Consider the following 21,065-nt stretch of genomic DNA (forward strand, 5'->3'; position numbering starts at 1 on the left):
GACTTTGAGAAGACAACAGAGAATTCTAATTAGGGCATCTTTAGAGAGCTCTAAGCTGTGATTGAACTGTCTGTTCTGCTTGTTTGAACAGAGAGCACCTTTAAACACAGAGGGTGCTTTTGAAAATCCCCGAGGCTGCTCATAAACCTACACGGGATGCGAGGATGAAGTAAAACGCCTGCAGAACATAGAGAAGACATTATTTTAGCAAAGACCTGGCTAAAGCCTGTGATTCAATAATCTTTTTTAGTTCAAGGCCTGTGTGGACATAACTTATTCCATTGATATGGGAAAACTAAAGCAAACAAAGAGAAGATAACACAACTGCTTTTAACAAAGAAGAAAACCAAGAGAGACAAGTGTGATGGAGTAATCAATAGGACTGACCGACCTTATTGAAAGTGTTCAGAGCACGTTTCTGTGTATAAATTATTTCTGTAGAGTGGAATCTGTGGCCTCGAACTCAGTTTCCAAATTCTTTTTTTGACAAATTTTTCTCTCCCTCTCCACTCTAGTCATGATGTCATCACTCTAGCCTCTCCATAGGGTTACATTGGGGGGATTTTTTGGTGTGTTTTTGCCCAATAATTTGAAAACCGTTTGCCGAAACCCCTAAAATGTTCCCTCCTTTTTACCATGGCGGTCTATGAGGCTGTGGGTGGTGTTGGTGGATCATTTGTGCGTCCTACGCCCAAACTATAACTCTGACAGCTTTACCACACCAATGTGAGTGAGAAGACCAATTTTCCTATGTTTCTGTGTATAAATTATTTCTGTAGAGTGGTATCTGCGGCCACAAACTCAGTTTCCAAACTTTTCTCTCCCTCTCCACTCTAGTCATGATGTCATCCACTCTATCCTCTCCATAGGGTTACATTGGGGGGATTTTTTGGCGTGTTTTTGCCCAATAATTTGAAAACCGTTTGCCGAAACCCCAAGAAAAGTCATAGCAGACTTGTCAACTAAGACTACTAGAAACTAGTCATGGTGTCATCCACTCTAGCCTCTCCATAGGGTTACATTGGGGGATTTTTTGGCGTGTTTTTGCCCAATAATTTGAAAACCGACGAGTATGATAAAGCAATCAATAGGACTAACTGACCTTATTGAGAGTGTTCAGAGCACGTTTCTGTGTATAAATTATTCCTGTGGCCTCAAACTCAGTTTCCAAATAATTTTTTTGACATTCACTCTAGCCTCTCCATAGGGTAACATTGAGGGGATTTTTTGGCGGGTTTTTGACCAATAATTTGAAAACCGTTTGCCGAAACCCCAAGAAAAGTCATAGCACACTTGTCAACTAAGACTACTGGAAACTAAGAGAGCAATCAATAGGACTAACTGACCTTATTGAGAGTGTTCAGAGCGTCCTGAGCAGCGAGGAGAGCCGGTTCTGCCTTGGCCAAGTCCGCCTCACAGTCTCTCTGTTTGCCGCTGACCACCACAGCAATGGCCGCCACCTTTTGCTCTTCCTCGTCAGCGATTGCCTTCTCCTTGGACACCTTCTCAGTCTCTACCCCGACCACCTGGGGACATCACAAAGGGTTTATTGATGGGATTAACTGGTCAAAGTCAGTCAGTGAAAAAGCCCTCTAAACAAGTCAGCCTGCAGGACTTGTAAATAAATGAGGCGACAGTAAAAAAAAAAAAAAATTTAAAAAGAGCAAAATATGCTCTGAGACTGCTTGGAGTTCAGGGGGTTAATATGCAAAAAAAAAAAAAAGAATCTGCAGAACAAAACTTAATATGCAGCAACAACACAAACAAAACATCCCAACAGGAATCTGAAAACCTGGGTGAATGAGACTAAAACTAAATCTGCATGGCTGGACGGCACTATCAACATTTAACAGTAATATTTCTTGCAGTGTGTCTAAAAGTGAGCACATGTTCCTGCCTGGATCAGCCTGTCAGCGTCCTCGTTCTTCTGCTTGAGTTCCACTTCCTGAGCAGCCAGCTTGGCCTTGAGGTCATCCACCTATCAGAGAGAAGACAGGCAGACTAAGAGGTCAGGAGGAGATGACTGGCTCATACTGCAGCCACGACTGGAGATCTGGATGAATGAACTGTAGATCATATTCACTGGACCAGAATCAAGTTGTCTCTCCCAATTCAAATTCAATATATACATAATGTATGTGTAGGAGTAGGGGTAGGATAACTTCTATTTGGCTTTAATGTGTTCATTTATGCTAATTTATACTTCTACTCTTTTTAGAGGGGCATATTGACTACTCACTTTACTCACTTCAAAATTCACCATATTCATATTTAAAACTTTTTCAGATGTTTTATAAGAACCTATCGAACCTTCTGTCATTACTGCCATATTTGGAATAATTCCTCAAAACTGGTGCTTTATATGACTGATCCTGTATTGTGTATAAACTTGTTTACCTATTGATTTTTTATTGACTTGTGTATCATGCTATTTTGCTTTAACCAATGTATCTGTTATTCTTTTACTTTATTATATTTAAATTTTAAATTAATTTTAATTTTTAATTTCATTTATTTCTTTATTTTTTATTATTTTTTTATTAATTTATATATTTATTTAAATTTTTTTGTAGACGTAATTCTGATATGTACGTGATGCATGATGATTTATGATTGTTTATGTTTTTATTATATTTGTAATATTTCCAATGTGTATTTCTGACCTTTGTTAGCCATGTCCCAGATCAATCTTTTCATCTCACTCTCAGAAAAAAAAAATTCGGGGAAATTTACCCAAATATTAAAGAGGAATCCTCTCAAATGACGAGTGTGTGCAGTCTACATATGGTGGGAGGAATAATATGAGGGGAGTAGTCAATAATCTATTTTTGTCTCATTAAATGATATAAGTAGCAATCAGTGTGTATATCATGAGCTCTAATTAATCTATCGCTATCATCTAATTGAATCTCTTCGATGGCTTTGAAGGGCAACCATTTGTTTTGTTGCTTGATCCTCGCTGGATCTTATTAGTAATACAATCGCTGATGGAACCTGATGGCACTTTAATTGAAACCTCGACATCTTCTCAATTTTTCACAGCAATAGAAAATAGAAAAAGAGGATTCAGTCGCTGCATGAATGTCAAACACATTCAGAAAAGGCCTGAACCTTTGTAGATAACAGTTTGTGCTTTCAAAGATTGTGCCGTGGACCATTCATGTGACCTGTGATCCATTACTAGAAAAAAGTTGATGAAGTAGATCATTGGGTCTCAAACTCACGGCCCGCGGGCCAAGTGCGGCCCTCGTGATGATATTTTGTGGCCCCCACCTTGATATGAAAGTTTAATGTGAGTTTTATATGAATGTCTCTTTACCGTGTTGTGTGTGGAAGGTCCCTTTATTGCTCCAGCTGGAGCTTTGTTTCACTTGTTTCTATGACGACGTTAACAAAAAGAAAGGCAGCTGCTACCGGACCGTTTATTATCTGCCGTGTTGTTGTTACCGGAAGAAGTGGAAATGTTATGTAATGTAATTTTGTAAAAAAAAATTGTAATTTTGTAAAAAATTTTTTGTAATTTTCTGTTTTTTTTGGTAATTTTGTGTCTCTTTTAAATAATTTTGTGTCTTTTTTTGGTAATTTTGCGTCTTTTTCTAATCATTTTGTGTATTTTTTTGGCCATTTTGTGTCTTTTTAAGGTAATTTAGTGTCTTTTTTTGGTCATTTTGTGTATTTTTTTGGTCATTTTGTGTATTTTTTTGGTCATATTGTGTCTTTTTAAAGTAATTTAGTGTCTTTTTTTGGTCATTTTGTGTCTTTTTTAAGTAATTTTGTGTCTTTTTTGGTCATTTTGTGTATTTTTTGGGTCATTTGTGTCTTTTTTAAGTAATTTAGTGACTTCTTTTGGTCATATTGTGTCTTTTTTTTTTTTTTAGTAATTTTGTGTCTTTTTTTGGTCATTTTGTGTCTTTTTAAAGTAATTTAGGTTTTTTTTCTGTCATTTTGTGTCTTTTTTTAGTAATTTTGTGTATTTTTTGGGTCATTATGTGTATTTTTTTGGTTATTTTATTTCATTTTTTTGTCATTTTGTGTCTTTTTTTAGTAATTTAGTGGTTTTTTTTGGTCATTTTGACACTGCCTCCAGCGGCCCCCAGGTAATTTGAGTTTGAGACCCCTGAAGTAAATAAAGTGGCAGGTACATCAGCATACATATGTGGGGAAAAATAAAAGCTTTAGGATCAAGAGCTGCTATCAGCTCACTAACACACACAGACGCACGGACAAGGCCGGTCGTAAAGAGAAATTAAAGCGGTTATAGTCTCCTCATAACTCCCCGACAAATAGGCTCGGCGTTACCGTTCGACTCCACCACAATGTTGCACTGGGGAAATAAAGACAGTCGGTTTTTCATGGTTGTCTTTTAGCTAATTAACAAAGAGGAAATCAGGCCAGAGGGAAGACGGCCCCTTCGGGTTATGACGATTCCTCGCGAAAAGATTCAGCCGAACATCTGACGAGCACCAAGTGAGCCATCAACATGATGAACAGGCAGCAAAGCCTGTTCCTGCTCCCCCAACTCACTCTCAGAGATGAAAAAATGAAGATCAGAACAACTGAATGAGATCTGAAACCAAAGCAAGAGACTGTAGCCGTTCATCCATGTGTGGGATGGCTTAAAGACTCACAGTGACAAAGTATAGTTGTTTTCATGCATCAGAGGGACATCTGGCTGTGTGTGTCTGTGTGTGTGTTTAAAGAAAAAACAGTCAAATGTTTCCGCTTATTATCCTTGTCAGGGAAAACTGACATTTTTTCGTTTTCCCTGTGCAAAGAAATACTGCTGTTACTACTTGCACCTAGTCTAGTATTACTAGTACTACTACCATTATTTCTTCTACCTTAGCTTTTCCTATTACTCCCTTCCTATTACTACCATAACAGGGGTCTCAAACTCGCAGCCCGCGGGTCAAGTGTGGCCCTCGTGACGATATTTTGTGGCCCCCACCTTGATATGAAAGTTTAATGTGAGTTTTATATGAATGGAACTTTACTGTGTTGTGTGTGGAAGGTCCCTTTAATTACTCTTTTTGGTCATTTTGTGTCTTTTTTTGGTAATTTTGTGGCCAATTTGTAGTTAGTAGCAGTAGCCGGTCTCATTAGCCGGTAGCATTAGCCGGTTGCATTAGCCGGTGGCAGTAGCAGGTGGCAGTAGCAGGTCGCATTAGCCCGTCGCATTAGCTAGTCACAGTAGCCGGTTGCATTAGCCGGTAACATTAGCCGGTCACATTAGGCGGTCGCATTAGCCGGTAGCATTAGCCGGTCACATTAGCAGGTCTCATTAGCCCGTCGCATTAGCTGGTCATATTAGCCAGCCGCATTAGCCGGTGACAGTAGCCGGTCACATTAGCCGGTGACAGTAGCCGGTCACATTAGCCAGTAACAGTAGCCGGTCACATTAGCCGGTGACAGTAGCCGGTCACATTAGCTGATGACAGTAGCCGGTCACATTAGCCGGTGACAGTAGCCGGTCACATTAGCCAGTAACAGTAGCCAGTCACATTAGCCGGTGACAGTAGCCGGTCACATTAGCTGATGACAGTAGCCGGTCACATTAGCCGGTGACAGTAGCCAAAATCCAAAATCCCAGAATATCAGCAATAGAAAGAAAATAAATAAAGTAATAAAATAAACATCTACATTATAGTCTTATTCATAATCATTGATTGTCTGACATGCAAATCAATTTCTACTATAATACTATTTTAGCTGCTATGACGACTATAACTGCTACTACTTCCTCCTGAATGTGTGTGTGTGTGAGCATTTATGAGACGTGAGTGGGCGTGTGCTGCTGTGAATGTAATACACACACACACACACACACACACACACACACACACTGAGGCATCTGACGGTAGGACAAAACCTCCACAAAAATTAAAGAGGACAAAAACACAGAACTAATGTGTCCTCTGGGGAGCAGATGACTCATACACTTATACAGCTTCCTTCAACCACCCCAATACACACACACACACACACACACTCTGGCTCCCTTGCTTTAAGCCTCCTAGTTTATCATGACCACAGCAGCCCCTGGTGAGCTGGATTCTCTTGCACAGAATGTTAAATAACAGTACTTATAGCAGCGTGGCCATCACTGTGGATGCACTAACAAACACAGGGTGCATTAACGGCGGCTTGCTGCTGTAAAGGGTGCACTCTCTAATTAGAAGGCTTCCCAATTACCATACAGCCCCTATATATATATATATATGTGTGTGTGTGTGTGTGTGTGTGTGTGTGTGTGTGTTGGCTTCCTCCCACAGTAAACGGGCAATGGGAAACAAACACACAGGACACTCTGTGGCTCCATGTCACTTATGTGTGAGGCGTTTTGGAGCATGTGTGTGATTCTGTGCAGGTGGCTATGTGTGTGGGCATGTTTATGCAAATGAGTAGAGATGCACAGTATGTAGGGGTGAAATTATGTATGTGTGTGTGTGTGTGTGTGTGTGTGTGTGGATTTACATACACTCGCACAGTGTAGTAGAGCCACTATAATTAGGGCTGCTTCACACATAGACCTCGTGTTGCATTATTCATATAGCTCCCTTCTGCAAAAGGTGTGGAGATGGTAAACATTAGGACAAATGGATCCAGGTGTATATGTTAAAGACGGAAACATCAAATGATGCACATAAACATTTCTCATGGCGAAATGAGGAAGGAACAAAAAGTCAAACAGGTATTTGCAGCGTAATGAGATGATTGGCTGACTAGTATAAAAAAAACTGTTATCCGTTATTGCAGCTACAGTAACTTTACTTGTTGTCTTGTTTGTTCATTCTAGACAACTAATAGTGACCAACAGGCCGTCAAATGAAAGGCATTTATTCCCTCGTACTGTATGATGGACTTCCAGCAGAACTGGGTCCCATAGTTGTGTAGTTTTAAGTCTCTTCTTAAAACCCACTTCTTCTCATTGGCTTTTAACACCACATAGAGTGTTGATTTTATGATTTTTTGTTTTTTTTTATTTGTATACATGCATATTTTATTTTGGAATTTTGTTTACTGAGACTGGGATGTCGACACTACAACCAACATTCAAAACACCCAGAACTGGAAGAGTTAATAACCTTATTGGGGCTGAGATGGAAAAACCAAAGGAAAAAAAAGGAAAAATTTATTATGACCTCTTTGAATCTCACACCCAACAAATAGCCCATTACAAAAAAACTAAAACTAATAAAAACTAAACTGAAACTAGCAAACTCACTCTAAAAACGAATTGAAACTAACTGAATTTGAAAACAAAAATTCACACTGAAATTAAAATTAAAACTAATGAAAAATCCAAAACTATTATAACCTTGGGCTGAGGGTAATGGTAATGGGTAACTTGGTAAGGAAAGAACCATGAACAGGTTTTGGGTGGTGAGACCTTTGTTTAAATGGATGGAGGTAAACGGTACCTGAGCAGAGGTGCTGTTGAGCTTCTCCAGGCCGTTCTCCAGCCGCTCCATCTTGCTGGTGAGGTCTTTGCTCTTCTGGCCCAGCAGGCTGCGGTACAGCATGATCTGCTCCAGGAAAGACTTGGGCGTGGTGTAGTTGAAGCGCCGCTCGTTGGCCAGGTACTCCTTAGACGTACGGTTGACACTCGTGTGGATGTACGCCATGAATTTACTGACCGACTCCTTCACTTCAGGCTGCAGGAGTTAGAAACCACAACACTTGGTACTCCACATTTAAAAAAGATGATTGTGCACATTTGGCAGGAAGTAAATATATTTCCTGATGCTCAGGCTCTGGATTTAATTTTCAGGGTCTCTGGTCTACCCTTGAAATTAATATCACTTTTGTTGTGTCATGGTAATCTAACTGATCTGAAATTATATTTTCCACACTGCAAAAAAGGTGTGTCTAAAAACCAGATAAAAACAGTAAATCTGAGGGAAATGATCTTGCTGCATGGACAGATAATTTACCTTGACAAGATTTCTTAAATTAAGATTATTAAATCTAGAAATAAGCATGTTAAACACTTAAAATAAGAAATTAACTCTTAAAACAAGATAAATTAAAGCTGCAAGCAGTGATGAACTGGCCCGAGCAGAGTGACCTGATGATTATTTGTTTCTTTAAGTGTTAGATCATTTATCTTGTTTTAAGAGTTTATTTCTTATTTTAAGTGTTCAACATGCTTATTTCTAGATTTAATAATCTAAGTTTAAGAAATCTTGTCAAGTGAAATTATATGTCCATGCAGTCGGATAATTTCCCTCAGATTTAGTGTTTTTATCTGTTTAAGACACACCTTTTTTGCAGTGCTGTTACTTCACATTTGAAAAAGATGATTGTGCACATTTGGCAGGAAGTAAATATATTTCCTGATGCTCAGGCTCTGGATTTAATTTCCAGGGCTTCTGGTCTGCCCCTGAAATTAATATCACTTTTGTTGTGTCATGGTGCTCTAACTGATCTGAAATGATGTTTTCCGAGTGTGAACATCATTTTAGTGGATGGTTTCATCCCTGTCTGTATATTAACCAATAAGAACCCAGACCCAGAAATCCTTAAAGGAAAATTATAGGGGATAAACCACAGAACAAGTGGACCACACATTTATGATGTTTTAAAAAAAATACTACCCCTAAATGTCTGTGATGTGACATAAACATTACATTGGGTGTTTATGAAATTTATCTTTATGATATTTCTTATTTTAAAATAAATAAAGTAGACACCTTTTCTGCTGACAGAAACACAAATTTGCCTTTTTCTTTGCATCTCCACAACATGCTGTTTAACAAGAAATTCCATTTCAGATTAGTTTTAAGTAACAAAATAATAATAAATAATTTATATATGAATATAAATAACACTGCCTCATTGGACGGCTTCTAAACAAGCTACTGCTGTAGAACACTGAAAAACACACTTATGTACTTTAGAAAACATACGTGAACATTACTAGAACATTTAAAATGTTTGTGACACTCGTGTCACCGTGGGTTCTTATTGGTTAAAACATGATCTGTTCTCACTTCGATGTTCTCCACGTCCTGCAGGAACCTGAAGCTGACCGACTCCAGCGCGTCCTGAGGCCATTCATGGAACCAGTCGATGGCCGTACAGTTCACCACTGCAGGAAACTTCCTGCTGCGCACCCTCAGCTTACTGCCCACCGGAGAGAAACACAGAGCCACCTGCAGTCCAAACACACACACAGACACACACTCAGCAAGGGCAAACAGGACAGATACAGCAACAAGATCACAGGCATGTTGTTTCTCTGAGAGTCACACTGAGAATAGAAAGGCTGGGGATTCCTGCTCTGAGACTGTGAATTAATGATGGTTGTATGTAATGATACAACATTTATAATTCTCTGTTAAGCATGATAGTGTTTTGAAAGTAAAAAAAAAAGATTCAAAATCACATTTTATGTTGGATTAAAGTAGTCTAAAATAGACACAAAATGACCAAAAAAGACACAAAATGACTTAAAAAAAGACACAAAAAGACACAAAAGGACTAAAAAAAGACAAAAAAGGCACAAAATGACAAAAAAAGAACAAAAATTATTACGCTAAACACACAAGACACAAATAAGATACAGTCACGCTAAATTACCAAAAAAGATACAAAATGACAAAGAAAAACACAGAAGACACAAAATGACTAAAAAAAGAAACAAAATAACTAAAAAAGGCACACAACAAAAGACACAAAATGACAAAAAAAGACACAAAAATGACACAAAAGTCACAAAATGACAAAAAAGACACAAAATGACCAAAAAATACACAAAATGACAAAAAAGACACAAAAGACACAAAATTACAGAAAAAGACACAAAATGACCAAGAAAAACACAGAAGACACAAAATGACTAAAAAAAGACACAAAATAACTAAAAAAGAGACAAAATGACAAAAAAAGACACAAAATGACCAAAAAAGACACAAAAAGACACAAAATGACGAAAGAAGACACAAACTGACCCGAAAAAGACACAAAATGACCAAAAAAGACACAAAAAGACACAAACTGACCCGAAAAAGACACAAAATGACCAAAATAGACACAAAGAAGACAAAAAAAGACACAAAATGACCAAAAAAGACACAACAAAAGACACAAAATGACCAAAATGATTACGCTTAACACACAAGACACAAATAAAATACAGTCACGCTACAAGAAAAAACAGAGTTTCTTCTTTCTTTTCTTTCTTTTTAGTTCAAAATGTTGATCCAGTAAGACAGAATAAAAAATATATAAATTATTATCAGGTCATATAGGTGAGGTCGGTAACCTCCAGGTCGGTAACCTCAACAGCAACAAGATGACAGTCATGTTGTTCCCAGTCTCAGTGAGAATAGAAAGGCTGGGGATTCCTGCTCTGATTAGCACTTCTTCATGGTCAAGAGGGGGGATGAAAACTGTGAATTAATGATTTGCAGCTCCATCATTAAGCAAATAAAGCCTCCAGCTAGCGTGGGAATTAGAGGCGTGTGGAGCTGCGGGCTACATCAGACTGATTTCACTGTTCCAGACTAACAGCTGGCTTGTTGAGAAGCTCAGCCAGATGCTCTACAGCGTCAGAAATAAACATGCAGAAGGCACAACCCAAAGACACGACGGATGATAATCAAGTCTGGAGACAAAAGGAGCTGCACGCTTCACTACACTGTAAAAAATGTCTGTGGATTTTAGGGTGAAAAACTGCTAAACCACGACAGTAAAAAAATGTAATTGTTTGTGTCTTTTTTTTTTGGTAATTTCGTGTCTTGTTTGGTAATTTTGTGTCTTCTTTGGTAATTTTGTGTCTTTTTTGTAATTTTGTGTCTTTTTTTGGTCATTTTGTGTCTTTTTCTTGGTAATTTTGTGTCTTTTTTGTAATTTTGTGTCTTTTTTTGGTCATTTTGTGTCTTTTTCTTGGTAATTTTGTGTCTTTTTTGGTAATTTTGTGTCTTCTGCTCATTTTGTGTCTTTTTTAGTCATTTTGTGTCTTTTTTGGTTATTTTGTGTCTTCTGCTCATTTTGTGTCTTTTTTGTCATTGTGTGTCTTTTTTGGTCATTGTGTGGTTTTTTTTGGTCATTTTGTGTCTTTTTTGGACATTTTGTGTCTTTTTTGTTCATTTTGTGTCATTTCTGGTCATTTTGTGTCTTTTTTTGATAATTTTGTGGTCAATTTGTGTCTTTTTTGGTCATTTTGTTTCCTTTTTTTGGTAATTTTGTTTCTTTTTTTGGTAATTTTGTTTCTTTTTTGGGCCATTTTGTGTCTTTTCTGACAAATCCCAAAGTACTTATTGTACATTCATAATTACAAATATTTAAACCATGTAATCTGTGAGTCAAATGTTAATTTAGAAGAAGTAAACTTAATTTATACATGGATATTTTACACAAAGATTCCTGTTGGAGTTCTACTAATGAATTTTGATGTAGCCAACTCAAACACTCATCATTGTGATATTCAGCATTTTTATTTAGTATGCATATCTTTATATTACTGTCACATTTACAGGCTCCTGCGCCACCTAGCTGCTTTTATCTGGAGGAGTGACAGACGTTTACAGCATTTATTTAATTCAACTCACATCTCAACGAGCTCATCTGCAACCTTTTGTTGCTGGTGACCTCTTTATATGAAGCCATGTCTATGTGATGTCTTGTCATAGATTGCATGCACGGCTAGATTAAGCTTCCAGGTTGGCTTTGCTCTTTAGATTAGTGTACAGGTATCTAGAGCACAATCCAGGAGACAGAAATATCAATTTACATAGGATAAGAAGCAGTGGTTGTCAGTCATTGTAGCTATATTTCTGTATATATTTTCCAATATGTATGGGTTCATATTTACACTGAAATACAACTATCCATCACATGCAAAGCCTCAGGTAGAATACACACAGAATCTTAATATAAAGGCTAGTGATGCTACAATGTTGGTGGCTGCTAAATAGATGGAACAACAGCTTCTGCTGTCAGAACTGAATATTTCTGCATTAACCCTGTGGAGTGTCCAAAAGCTCCAAATAATCCAGACTTGTTGACTCCATCTAGACTAGAAAACAAAGCAGCGTGGAGCCCTACTGTACATTTACCTCTAAAGTTCTGGCTGTAAACTCCATGAGGCCAGTTTCAGTTTGATGATGATATACCAAGTAAAACTGGAGACAAGCTCAAATAGATTTAGTATAAAATGATAGAACTGGATGGAACCCTCTTATATGTTAGATTTGACACCTTTGTTCACATTTGCAACATTTAAAATTCTTTATTGAGCATGATAGTGTTTTGAAAGTTAAAAAAAAAGATTCAAAATCACATTTTATGTTGGACTAAAGGACTAAAAAGACACAAAATGACTAAAAAAAGACACAAAATGCCAAAAAAAAACATAAAAAGACACAAAATGACTAAAAAAAGACACAAAATGCCCCAAAAAACCCATAAAAAGACACAAAATGACTAAAAAAAGAGACAAAATGACTAAAAAAAGACACAAAATGCCAAAAAAAAAACATAAAAAGACACAAAATGACTAAAAAAGACACAAAATGAGAAGACAAAATGACCAAAAAAACACAAAAGACACAAAATGACTAAAAATGACACAACAAAAGACACAAAATTACCAAAAAAACACACAAAATGACAAAAAAAGACACAAAATGACCAAAAAAGACAAGGTTCAAAATGGTGATCCAGTAAGTCAGAATAATTAATAATTAATTAATTTGTGGTTTTTTTTGTTATTTTATGTCCTTTTTTAGTCATTTTGTGTCTTTTTTAGTCCTTTAGTCCAACATAAAATGTGATTTTGAATCTTTTTTTTTACTTTCAAAACACTATCATGCTCAATAAAAAATTGTAATGTTACAAATGTGAACAAAGGTGTCAAATCTAACATATAAGAGGGTTCCATCCAGTTCTATCATTTGATACTAAATCTATTTGAGCTTGTCTCCAGTTTTACTTGGTATATCATCATCAAACTGAAACTGGCCTCATGGAGTTTACAGCCAGAACTTTAGAGGTAAATTTACAGTAAATTTGTTTTCTAGTCTGATGGAGGCAACAAGTCTGGATTATTTGGAGCTTCTGGACACTCCACAGGGTTAACAACTCCTCGGGGGGAAGGTTTGCTGTTCGTCTCTCTTACAGAACTGCATCTATATGATCTGTTCCCTCTCATAATACAGTGATAGCATGCCACCTCACACTCTAATTGACCATTCCACAATAAAAAAACTCATACTTGGATAAACGTATGGCTTTATGATGAAGCCTTTCCCTCGACAATTTTCCGTCCTGACATTTTCAGATGAACTAGAAAGCGTTCTGAGGCAGTAAGACGGCGTCGTAAATCACCAGCAGGAGTAGAAAAGCTGCTGTTTAGCTGCAGATAATTTCACCAACGTGTAGCTGCCTTGTTCCCCCCGAGGGAGAGATGGATTCCAGGGGGTCGCTTATCCTGTCATTATTACAGTGTGAACCACCATCACCCACATCCTCCAGCCACGACTCGCTCCCAGCTCCAGCTTTCCTGGCTGGAGAGTGAATAAATTGGGAGAGCAATCCCACGGACACGGGCTGGTAAAAAGTGGATTTCTAACTATTTGTCTGTCTGGATGGAAAGGCTAATGTTGGTAATCAGCAGATTTTGGTTTGTTTGTTAGGTGATTCTAAAGTAGTTTTCAACCTTTTTGAGTCGCGACCCCTAATTTAACATGACGGATTTTGGACAAATATTGAAGCAGACAACAACTAAAACATCTCTCTGTCTGTGCAAAAAGAGACACAAAATGACTAAAAAAGACACAAAATGACCCAAAAAATACACAAAATGACCAAAAAGACACCAAATGACTAAAAAAAGACACAAAATGACCAAAAAAAAACCCACAAAATGACCAAAAAAGACACAAAGAGACACAAAATTAAAAAAAAAAGACACAAAATGACCCCAAAATGACACCAAATGACAAAAAAGACACAAAATGACCAAAAAAAGACACAAAAACACACAAAAAGACTAAAAAACAGACACAAAATTACCAAAAAAAGACACAAAATGACCAAAAAAGACACAAAATGACCAAAAAAAGACACAAAAACACACAAAAAGACTAAAAAACAGACACAAAATTACCAAAAAAAGACACAAAATGACCAAAAAAGACACAAAATGACCAAAAAAAGACACAAAAACACACAAAAAGACTAAAAAACAGACACAAAATTACCAAAAAAAGACACAAAATGACACAAAATGACCAAAAAAGACACAAAATGACAAAAAAAATGACACAAAATGACCACAAAACCCCCACAAAATGACCAAAAAAGACACAAAATTTAAAAAAAAGACACAAAATGACCCCAAAATGACACCAAATGACAAAAAAAGACACAAAATGACCAAAAAAAGACACAAAAACACACAAAAAGACTAAAAAACAGACACAAAATTACCAAAAAAAGACACAAAATGACACAAAATGACCAAAAAAGACACAAAATGACCAAAAAAAGACACAAAAAGACAAAAAAACAGACACAAAATTACCAAAAAAAGACACAAAATAACTTTAAAAAAGACACAAAATGACTAAAAAAGAAGTCTCTTATCCTGTCATTATTACAGTGTGCACCACCATCACCCACATCCTCCAGCCACGACTCGCTCCCAGCTCCAGCTTTCCTGGCTGGAGAGTGAATAAATTGGGAGAGCAATCCCACGGACACGGGCTTGTAAAAAAGTGGATTTCTAACTATTTGTCTGTCTGTTTGGATGGAAAGGCTAATGTTGGTAATCAGCAGATTTTGGTTTGTTTGTTAGGTGATTCTAATTTAACATGACGAATTTTGGACAAATAATGAAGCAGACAACAACTAAAACATCTCTCTGTCTGTGCAAAAAAAGACACAAAATGACCAAAAAAAGGAAACAAAATTACGAAAAAAGACACAAATTGACCACAAAATGATAAAAAAAAGACACAAAATGATCAAAAAAGACACAAAATGACCAGAAAAGACACAAAATGACCAAAAAAGACACAAATTGCCCTAAAAAAGACACAAAATGACTAAAAAAAAGAAACAAAATAACTTTAAAAAATAAACAAAATGACCAAAGAGTGTTTGTTTAGTTTAAATTTAACACTTTTTCTGAGTTTATATAGTTCTCGGGGATTCTGAGTTAAAATTACACTTTACCATGTTAGCTACCTGTCAATCAAAGGTAGCCACGCCCCAAATCAAACCCTGCTTTATCATCTACTTTCTTCTAAATGAGACCATTATTCACACAATCAACATCATATTGTCTTGAAGAAGACTTGAAACAAGAGGTAATCATAATCTTCCCAAGAGACTTTTTTCTGAGGGAATAAATTTGAGAGAAGTCGTCTCATTTTGTATTGAGATAGATAGGACCGGAGTTCTTTCGCAAATACTCTGAAACCAGTCAGGAGAAAAGCAAAAACCTTCAGTTCTGTTCTCTGCTCTTCTTTAACCCTATAAAGCCTGAACCGTGAAATAATTGCCAGAAAATTCTACATTTTCAAAACTGGAGTGTTTGTTGAACTGGCTAACATTTTTTTAAATTCAATATCAATTTTCATATATGAATTTAATTTGGATCATATTTGATACATCAGGTCTTTTTGTGCAATTTGTTGCTCACAATTTGCTTTTCTTGAACTCACATAATCATATAAAACCTAATATTTTTAACCAAATAAAACTTTGACTTTCCTTTTAACATTTTCCTCAAACATACAAAATATTTTTTTCCATATAAAACAACATCATACATCTGCTGATATGAAGTTTTCACGCAGCAATGACAGATCCACCAGTGGAACCAGCAAATCATTTTTGTTACATCTGGTATTTTTGTGAAATTTGTTGCTCAGTTTTTTTAATCATCAATTTATGTATCCATCAGGTTTTTGATGTAGAGGTCTCAAAAACTTATGTATCAAATATGATACACTTGGCTTTATAGCAGGGGTCTCAAACTCAAATTACCTGGGGGCCGCTGGAGGCAGTATCCAAATAACCAAAAAAAGACACAAAATGACAGAAAAAAACTAAATTACTTAAGAAAGACACAAAATAATCAAAAAAAGACTGAAAAAACACTAAATGACTTTAAAAAGACACAAAATGACCAAAAAAGACTAAATTACTTAAAGAAGAAACAAAATGACCAAAAAAACACAGAATTACAATATATATATAGGCCCATACAAAATATTACGAAAAAAGACACAAAATTATTTAAAAAACACACAATAATTTTTTTAAAAAGAGACAAAATTATTAAAAAAAAGACACAAAATGACCACAAAAAAAGACACAAAATTACCAAAAAAGTAGTTAAAGGGACCTTCCCCACACAACACGGTAAAGTACCATACCTATAAAACTCACATTAAACTTTCATATCAAGGTGAGGGCCACATAATATCATTATGAGGGCCGCAATTGGCCCGCGGGCCGCAGGTTTGAGACCCATGCTTTATAGGGTTAAAAGTGAGAAGAACTTTTCCTGGAGTGGTAAAATGCAGAAGACACGCAGCTTCTTGTGCTGGACTTGTTTGACTATGTGACTGTCTCACCTTGAGCTGTCTGCGGACCCGGTCGATGAAGAACTTCCAGCAGTTTTCCCTCGTATCCATCAATCCCGAGCTGCGGACCTCTGGCCTCACGCTGCCAATGATGCTCTCCACCTCGTCGTCTGGGAACAGCTCAGGAATCTCTCCTTGAATTAAAGAATCGGCCAACATTACCACTGGGAGGACCACCCAGACTGGGGGGGGGGGTTCAGGCATTGAGGTTAGTTTCTGTCAGAGTGTTAAAACTTGTGCAAGAACTCTCCAGAAGTTTCTTCTTATCCTCTGAGGATCTGAGCTGACACTGAGACTCCTTTATCCAATCTGTGTGTGTTAATAGCGTTGGTGGCAGTGGGAGTTCATTCAGAGGGCTTATGTTAATGCACAGATCTGCTTTAAGTCACAGCCTCCAGGGAGGAGCACAGCCAGGATTGTCGACGTATATGCTGCTTCTGAAAATTGTCCGTGTCTATCCGATTGAAGTTCAGATGATATTTTCTCATACGAGGCATCCCCACTTGTTAGACCTTTCCCCTTATGTCCATCTGGCTAATTAGGGCCACGGTGCAATCGCACTGAGCACTACTGTTATACTGTGGATTTCTTCTTCTTCCTCTTCCGGACGCAATTTCGTCCCGCTACTAGTCCTACAACTTGAAGAGTCGCGATGTAAGTAGCGAAAAACTGCCCAAAATTTTGCATTGAAGTGAATGGGACGGCGGTAAAAAATGAGCGAAAAAGAACAACTAGAAAATTTCCTCTGGGGAAATTCTGAAAGGGCCACGGGGGCTACTGCCGGTGTGTGTACACTATGATGAGATTCTTCAGAGATTTCAAACTATGCCCTTTAACCTCAAAATGTGTGTGTGTGTGTGTGTGTGTGTGTGTGAATGTGTGTGAAACGTGTATCTGGAGGAGTGTGCGCGATTACGCGCGCATTTGTGTGTGTGTGTGTGTGTGTGTGTAGCGAAAATCACATAAAGTTACCTGTGTGTGTGTGCGCGCGTGTGTTTGAAGCATATACGCATGTGTGTGTGTGTGTGTGTATCTGTAACTGTAATCACATCAAAGATCAAAGGCAATCAGATCAAAGCAATCTACAGAACTAACTGACACCTGTTCCGGCATAGTGACAGCAGAGGTGGACAGACTGGAATTTCTGGCCTCGAACAGAAAGAATTTTTGGCAAAACCATAATACCTATCATTGATCCGACTTCACTTTGAGCGTCCTGAGTTCTTCCTGAACGTCTACATATAATTTTTTTTAAGAAAAATGAAAAAATAGCTTTGTTAGAGCGATCTAAAAAAACTGTTACATCTCCCCTTTTTCAGAAATCTTCCTGCGTTTTTAATATGGGAGCCAATGAGGCTGTTGGTGCATGTTGGTGGCGCATCTGTGCGTCCTACGCCCAAATTATAACTCTGACAGCTTTACCAGAGGATTGTGAGTGAGAAGACAAATTTTCCTACGTTTCTATGTATAAATTATTTCTGTAGAGTGGAATTTGCGGCCTGGAGCGCAGTTTTCGAATTTATTATTTGACAGTTTTTTCTCTCCCTCTACACTCTGCCGATGATGTCACACACTGTGACACGAACATTCCATGCAATACACACCCATTATAATCTCAGAATTTCTCCAAAAATGATCATGGTCATTGAACAGGGATTGATAAAAAACTATATGACCTATCGAAGCGTGGATTAATACACCGATACACAAGACTTGTGTCTACTGTTTAAAGTTTAAATGGCGTCTCTAGGTGAAATTATGCCAGAGAAGTAGACGTTTAAACATTTTGGGCAGTTTTTCGCGACTTGCGTCGTAGATGAAATAGATTTCATATCAACCAAAAAGGTTTACGTGTGAAAAAAGTTGACAAAGACGTAAACGAAGGACATTTTCAATATAATTTTAGTCAGTTTTAGTTAGTTTTGTAACCACAAAATACAGTTTCAGTTAGTTATCGTTTTTTTTTTAAATCTCGTTTTGTAACGAAAATGTTTTTTTAATTCTAGTTTTTGTTATTTTGCTAGTTTTCGTTAACTATAATAACCTTGGTCTAAACACTAGAAACTGATGCCACTTATTGTATGTTTTAGTTAGTTGGAGAAGGATTTTTATGACTATTTGTTTACCACAGTTAGTTGGAATAATCCCCGCTGAGTGAAGCTCTTTTGGTTTACTTATTTCATTCCTTTTCTTTCCCTTAATGGTGTGTTTTGACATCCTCATTTATTTTTTTCACCAGTTACCATCCACCATAAAGTCACTTGGCCAGTTGCATTATTTATGTTGTGCTTTACCTATTTCTACAATACAGTCTCACTTTTTTAACTGCACTTTTGTTGTCATGAGTTGATTTATCTCCAACATTTTAATGTTTGTTATCCCTTCCCCCCTCGGCCTCCGGGGGTCACAACGTTTATATAAGACCTTCTTTCCACTGCTACACTTAATTAAATGGAACATTGATTTTTTTTTGCACACTGCCAAACTCTTTTGTATCAGGTTCTACATTTATATTCCATAATGTTTTGTTTGTAGCCTTCAAATGTGGAGTATAAATGTGGGTCCAGCCTTGCTCCAGTTCTTCACAATGACATGTTGGAGTTAATAATTTGTTGTTCAAACTCAAATTACCTGGCGGCCGCTGGAGGCAGTGTCAAAATGATTTTTTTTAAAAAGCCAAAAAATGAGAGAGAAAAAAACTAAATTACTTAAAAAAGACACAAAATGAACAAAAAAGACAGAAAATTATTTTAAAAAGACAGAAAATTACCAAAAAGGACACAAAATTACAAAAAAAGACACAAAATTACCAAAAAAGACACAAAATTACTAAAAAAAGACACAAAATTACCAAAAAAGACAAAAAAAGACCCAAAATGAACAAAAAAGACACAAAATTATTTTAAAAATACACAAAATGACCCAAAAAGACCCAAAATGACAGAAAAACTAAACTAAATCACTTAAAAAAGAAACAAAATGACCAAAAAATTATACAAAACTACTAAAAAAAGACAGAAAATTATTTTAAAAAGACAGAAAATTACCAAAAAGGACACAAAATTACAAAAAAAGACACAAAATTACAAAAAAAGACACAAAATGACCAAAAAAGACACAAAATTACCAAAAAAGACAAAAAATTACAAAAAAAGACACAAAATTACCAAAAAACCCCACAAAATTACCAAAAAAGACACTAAATTACTTTTAAAAAAAAGACACAAAATTACTTTAAAAAAGACACTAAATTACCAAAAAGACACAAAATTACTTAAAAAAAGACACAAAATTATTTAAAAAAGACACAAAATTACCAAAAAAGACACAAAATTACCAAAAAAGTAATTAAAGGGACCTTCCACACACATAACCTTAACCTTAACACTTATATAAGACCTTCTTTCCACTGCCACACTTAATTAAATGGAACATTGATTTTTTTTGCACATTGCCAAACTCTTTTGTATCAGGTTCTACATTTATATTCCATAAAGCTTTGTTTGTACCCTTCAAATGTTGAGTATAAATGTGGATGTGTGTTGGAGTTAATGATTTGTTGCCGTGGCAAAGAAAAAGCATTTCTCTCCAGCAGAAACATGACACAGAGTAATTAGTGAAGTTACCTGAAGCCAGCAGATCGTTGACCAGAACCAGGAACTTCTCGTCTGCCACCTGAGCGTCAGTCATCAGAAACACCAGGCCGATGTTCTTCACGCCAGCTTTGACGTAGAGGGACGCCAGGTCGGTCTAGACCAGGAGAGAGACATGATGAGAGCTGGGACAGGGCTAAGACTTGTTATTCTGCAGTCATACATGAGTCACTGTGACAACACTGTGTGGATTAGCAGACGTAGTGTTTATTTACTGTAGGGATTATGTCGACATTTCACTCAGATACACCTCCGTGGTTAAATTTAGACCTGGCTGGAAGAAACATTTTCATACTGGATATGTGACGACTTAACTTGTTCTGATGGAGGTTTTTTTTTTGTTTTTTGAAAAAAAAAAAAAGACACGTTTTTTGTGACGTGTCTTTGCAATGTAATCCTCCTCAAACCTTGAGGTCGGCGATACTGTATCCTTTTCACTGATAAATATAATTATTCAGTGAAACAAATTATAATTAATTGTGTCTTTTTTGTGTCATTTTGTGTCTTCTGTGGGTTTTTTTTTTTGTCATTCTGTCTTCTAATTTTGTCTTTTTTGGTCATTTTGTCTTTTTTTGTGTCTTTTTTGGTCATTTAGTCTTTTTTTGTGTCTTTTTGTGTATTTTTTTGTCATTTTGTGTCTTTTTGTGTCTTTTTTGGTCTTTTGTGTCTTTTTTTAGTCATTTTGTGTCTTTTTTTAGTCATTTTGTGTCTTTTTGTGTCTTTTTTGGTCATTTTGTGTCTTTTTTTAGTCTTTTTGTGTCTTTTTTTGGTCATTTTGTGTCTTTTTTGGTCATTGTGTGTCTTTTTTGTC

General features: G+C 36.6%; 1 protein-coding gene across 1 annotated transcript in view; it reads right to left on the reverse strand.

The window, feature by feature from the left end:
• LOC131959197 (dynein axonemal heavy chain 9-like) overlaps window positions 1-21,065 on the reverse strand; it is a 252,061-nt gene that overhangs the window by 94,100 nt on the left and 136,896 nt on the right. The window contains exons 51-56 of the mRNA XM_059324311.1: window positions 20,228-20,351; window positions 16,593-16,735; window positions 8,994-9,155; window positions 7,422-7,655; window positions 1,898-1,978; window positions 1,347-1,526 (exon numbers count right to left, since the gene is read on the reverse strand). Coding sequence (XP_059180294.1) covers window positions 1,347-1,526; window positions 1,898-1,978; window positions 7,422-7,655; window positions 8,994-9,155; window positions 16,593-16,735; window positions 20,228-20,351 — 924 coding nt within the window. The remainder of the gene's footprint in view (window positions 1-1,346; window positions 1,527-1,897; window positions 1,979-7,421; window positions 7,656-8,993; window positions 9,156-16,592; window positions 16,736-20,227; window positions 20,352-21,065) is intronic.

The sequence above is a fragment of the Centropristis striata genome, chromosome 21 (genome assembly GCF_030273125.1).
Source record: "Centropristis striata isolate RG_2023a ecotype Rhode Island chromosome 21, C.striata_1.0, whole genome shotgun sequence".
In the NCBI taxonomy this organism is placed as follows: Eukaryota; Metazoa; Chordata; class Actinopteri; order Perciformes; family Serranidae; genus Centropristis; species Centropristis striata.